The sequence below is a fragment of the Sorex fumeus genome, unplaced genomic scaffold (genome assembly GCF_029834395.1).
Source record: "Sorex fumeus unplaced genomic scaffold, SorFum_2.1 ptg000029l, whole genome shotgun sequence".
Classification (NCBI taxonomy): domain Eukaryota; kingdom Metazoa; phylum Chordata; class Mammalia; order Eulipotyphla; family Soricidae; genus Sorex; species Sorex fumeus.
The window spans coordinates 14232146-14237401 of record NW_026606086.1 but is presented as its reverse complement, the minus strand read 5'-3'; the positions used below and the strand labels follow the sequence as shown (position 1 = coordinate 14237401).

General features: G+C 39.9%; 1 protein-coding gene across 1 annotated transcript; it reads right to left on the bottom strand.

Annotated features, from left to right (window-relative positions):
- Positions 1-890: 890 nt before the first annotated feature.
- LOC130024753 (olfactory receptor 6C2-like) lies at positions 891-1829 on the bottom strand. Its single transcript, XM_056115476.1, has one exon. The coding sequence runs from the start codon at positions 1827-1829 to the stop codon at positions 891-893; it is 939 nt and encodes a 312-aa protein (XP_055971451.1).
- Between the last annotated feature and the right edge of the window lie 3427 nt (positions 1830-5256).

Below are 5256 nucleotides of genomic sequence, written 5' to 3'. Positions count from 1 at the left end.
CTTCCCTTCCTTCCCTTCTTCCCTCCCTCCCTCCCTCCCTCCCTCCCTCCCTCCCTTCCTTCCTTCCTTCCTTCCTTCCTTCCTTCCTTCCTTCCTTCCTTCCTTTCTTCATTTTCCAGAAGTGCTCAAAGTCTAATTCTTGATCAGTGCTCAGATATCACTCCAGGCACTGCTCAGTGGACCGTATGCAGTGCTGGAGATTAAATCTATAGCCAGTAAAGTGTGAATCAAACACTAACTCCTGTAAAGCTCTCCTGTCTTAAAACAAGCTCTTCATGAGTTCAATAAACAGATAATAAATCAGGTGATGATTGTGAAGACATTTCTTTTTCTTAATATTATTTCAAAAGTCCTGTGGTATCTATATTTATACAATCCTGCACGTTTTTAAAAAATTAAGCCTAAAATCTTTATTCAGTTTTTATTTTAATATTATTTTGTTGTTGCTGTTTCCAGATTTCATTTGAATCATAAACTTAAGTTTTTAAATTGGTAATTTTTTGACACAGAAACTAGTACAATTATTGCAGAATGTATCTTCTATACAGCACATGCATTTAAAAGTATCATTTCTTTTATTTTTCCCTAGATTACAGAAGCAATATGTAAACATATTTTATATATATCAACTATTTATATGTACATATCAGAAATTAAAACATACTCAATTACTCTGAAATAAATTTTACAGTCTCACAGTGAGAAAATGCTCCATGCATGAGTTTGGTGTGAAATTTAAAAAGAAAACAATTGAAAGGTGTGATTCAGATGCACCTATAATAAATGTAAGAAAGAAGAAATAAAATGTACAAACATTGAATTAAGACAAAAGTTACAATAAAATAACTGGGAGAAATTTCTTCCTTTATTTCACTATATCATCAAAGCTCTTATTTCTTTAAAAGAAAAGAAATTCTCCTTATAGAGTCATTAAAAGCCTGCTTCACTTGCTTATTCCTTAAGGTGTAAATGAAGGGATTCAGCAAGGGTGCAACAGAACCGTTCAGTACTGCCACAGCTTTATTGATGGCCAAATCTTCCATTGAAGAGGGCTTAACATAGATGAAGATACAGCTTCCATAGGCAATAGAAACTACAATCATATGAGATGAGCAAGTGGAAAAGGCTTTTGTTCTTTGTTGAACAGAAGGGAATCTCAGAATTGTCTTGATTATGTAGGTATAGGATAGAATTACACATATTAGAGTGATAATGAGGGTAATCACAGCCATTATGATAACGATTTGTTCAATTATCCATGTATCTGTGCATGAGATCTTTAGGAGGGGGCTTGCATCACAGAAAAAATGATCAACAGCATTGGAGTCACAGAATTCAAGTTCCAGGCCCATGCTGAGAGGCGGGAGAATGACCAGCAAGCCTGAAACCCAACAGGAAAGGACTAATGTGGAGCATACACGATGGCTCATGATGGTCATGTAATGAAGGGGCTTACAGATAGCAACATAGCGATCATAGGACATGGCAGCCAGGAGAAAAAATTCTATTGTTCCAAAGAGAATAACAAAAAATAATTGAACTACACAAACGTTGTAAGTAATGGTATTATCCCCAGTTGATATGTTATATAGGTACCTTGGGATACAAGCAGTTGTAAATGAGACTTCTAAGAATGAGAAATTTCGGAGAAAAAAGTACATAGGAGTTTTAAGATGTGAGTCCACCAATGTGAGGGTGATGATAGTCATATTTCCTGCTACACTCAACATGTAAGTGATAAATAGAAAGATGAAAAGGAGGATTTGAAGTTGCGGATCATCTGTTAATCCCAGCAAGAGGAAAGTTGTTATTGCCGTGCGATTTCTCATGGTTAACTTATATTTTTACCAAGCAGCATGTGAAAATAAAATGAAAAAGTCTTGAGGATCTGGAATTTTATGTTTTGTGACAAAATATATAAAAATCAAACAATTCAGTCTACATTTATTCTGATTTTCACTATATCAATATTACTACTATTCCCATCTCATTATGATGTCATGCATTAGAAGCAAATTAGTCTTTACATATTCATGGGATTAATAAAACGTTTTATCCTAGGTCATTTGTACCTCAAATTTCAGATTAATGCTGTTGGTTTGTCTTCCATCTGTTTCTCCTGGGGCTCAAAAATGATTCTCTGTCAAAAAGCACCAGGGGTTAAAATCTAGGAACAAAAATGTGCTCTTCATGCACGTGATGCTGGGAACTGCCTAAGTAATCTGACAGTGCTTAGGAGCATCCAGAATGCACGTTGCAATGCATGGATGATTGTATAAGTCTGGGGATCAAACTAGGTTCAAATTCAAGTAGTTTGCCTTAATCCCTGTACTACTACTCTGAACTCTATAAATATAATTATAGTTTAAACATTTTCATCAATTGAATGTACAGGTCATCTAGATGAAACAAAATCATGATTCCCATATTTAAATCAGTATTATTTCTTATAATTTTATTTTTTAATTCAATATTATTTTTCAGCTCACACTACTGTATGCAATAGTGTTACAATCATGGTTTATCTTTTATTAGTGGGTTTTTTTGGGGGGGAGGGGGGAGGTGGACCACTCCCTTCTGTACTCCTGGGTATTCCTGACTATGAGTCTAGGAAATGGCCCCAGGCATGGCTCAGAGCATGATAAGTTGTATGGGTATTTGAACTTCAGTTGGTCTTATCCAAGGAAAGTACCTTATCTCCAAAACTCTGGCCCAAAGTTTATGGCTTCAATGTATTAAGTTGCTTTGCTGTAGCTCATGGAAACCAAAATGCCCAAGGCAAGGAAGGTTTTCACAAAGGTGTATTGTTTAACACCTAAGATGAGACTTGAGTTTCCATTCTTAAGAGTCAGATATCTCCAAATGAGTTATCATTTCATATGTGGAGAATTTTGCATGTAGAGTAATTTCTATGAAGAAGGAGTAGAGAAGGGTATGTCTTAGGCAGCTCTTTCACTTAATTATATTTTTTCATTTTTTTCATTTCATCATCCTGTTAATCGTCGATTGCCTCGAGCAGGCCCCAGTAACGTCTCTTTCATCCTAGCCCTGAGATTATATTCAGGGCTCTTTAGGAGAATGAGACCCATCATTGTTACTGGTATTTGGCATATTTGGTAGGCCACGGGGAGTTTGCCAGACTCTGCCCTGTGGGCAGGCTACATTCGACAGCCTGCAAGTTTGTCCAAAGTAGAAATGAGATAATAAGATGTCGCGCGGCCGCTTTCGCGGCCGTGCGGTTCCGGGATCTGGATTTTATAGTCTCTGAGTCTTGGCCGCTGATGGGATTACACGGCGCCAGGGGGCCAGGTGGTGGGTGTGACCCCCGCCTACTGGAATTTGGAGGATCTGGGTGGAAGATGCTCGACTCCAATTCGAGTAGGCTTGGAGGTCTCGGCCCCGGAACCCGCGTGGCTTTGTCCCTCTGCCAGTACCTTCAGGTGTGCGGAGAGTGCGGAGAGTCTCTGCCCCCGCGCCTCGGTGTTCCTTCCCGGAGTCCCTTGGAGGGGAGCGGGTTGAGCTTTCCTCCCCGCCCCGGCCAGGGCTACGGCAGCCGGAGACCTCCAGGACCAGCCACCACCATGCTGAGACCACTCTCCGCACACCTGAAGGTACTGGCAGAGGGACAAAGCCACGCGCGTTCCGGGGCCGAGACCTCCAAGCCTACTCGAATTGGAGTCGAGCATCTTCCACCCAGATCCTCCAAATTCCAGTAGGCGGGGGTCACACCCACCACCTGGCCCCCTGGCGCCGTGTAATCCCATCAGCGGCCAAGACTCAGAGACTATAAAATCCAGATCCCGGACGAGAGCAGTGCAGTCTCTGCCCCCGCGCCTCGGTGTGCCTTCCCGGAGTCCCTTGGAGGGGAGCGGGTTGAGCTTTCCTCCCCGCCCCGGCCAGGGCTACGGCAGCCGGAGACCTCCAGGACCAGCCACTTAATTATATAGGACTGAGAAATTCGATCAAAAAATCTCTGAACCAGTGAATAAAGAACTTTCAAAAGGCTGCTTAGTGAGTAGTCAGAATTACTTATTGACAATCTTTTCAGTTATTTGGGTCTATTAAAATGGAGATTGAAAAACAAAGATAGTAAATGACAATCATACAAAATAGCTTCTACACTATGAAACATTTTGTTATTCTTACAAGTGACATTCTAAAAAATGATAAAAAGTGCTCATACACCATATGCTGGGTAAAATCTAACAACAGGTATGTAAGGAACTGACAAAACAAAAGCCAAGAACAACAAACCCCATTTTTAAATAAAAGATAAACAAACACTCACCCAAAGAAGGAATACAGATGGCCAACAGACACACACACATAAATTCTCTGAATCTTAATTACCAGAGAAGTCTAAGTCAATTTATCATTGAGATGTCACCTCAGAATTCAAATGAGGGCTTATATCAAGTAAATTTTAAACAAGTTTTTCCAGGGTGCATAAAGAAACACTGATTTTTGTTGTCACAATGCAAAGTTGTAAGTTGGTTGAATCTTAAAAGAAAACAACATGGGAGGGTTTCTCAGATAGAAAAATGGATCTACTATAACTGTCACAGTCCTCCAGTTGTTCATCGATTTTGCTCGAACGGGCCCAGTAACATCTCCATTTTGAGTCTTTGTTGTTACTGTGTTTGGCATATCGAATACCTCACGGGTAGCTTGCCAGGCTTTGCCTACGGGCAAGATACTCTCAATAGCTTGCTGGGCTCTCCGAGAGGGGAGGAGGAATCGAACCCGGGTTGGCCAGGCTGGCCGCGTGCAAGGCAAACACCCTACCACTATGCTATTGCTACAGCCTGTAATATTCAGAAAGAGGAAAAATTTCTATTTTCTATATGTCATAGGTACCGTTATTTCTATGCCAATGTTAATTATTTACACTATGAGTTCTGATAATATTTTCATCTGAAAGTGACCTCAAAGTTTCCAGCTATATGTTCATCACTAAATAAAATGATATCTTCTCAGGAGACATAGATCAGCTTGTTTTATTGATGAGTACCCTTTCAATCATTCGAACCTTGAATAAATTATGTCCTCCACATCTCTGAGTCTTCTGAATCTGTGACAAAAGAAAATTGCTCTCTTTTTTGTATTCATGTGTCTTATACTTTTGAATGATGCAATGGCAAGGCCAAATTATTGACCAACCTCTGAAAAAGTCACAGGAAAACACAAACTAGTAATAAATACAGGAACAAAATTACTGAAAGTTCTAGAAGTGAGATGCAAAATAGTGCAGACATG

Bases quoted from the DNA above. Each gene is read 5' to 3' on its own strand.
- LOC130024753 (XM_056115476.1), bottom strand. From the start codon at position 1,829: ATGAGAAATCGCACGGCAATAACAACTTTCCTCTTGCTGGGATTAACA.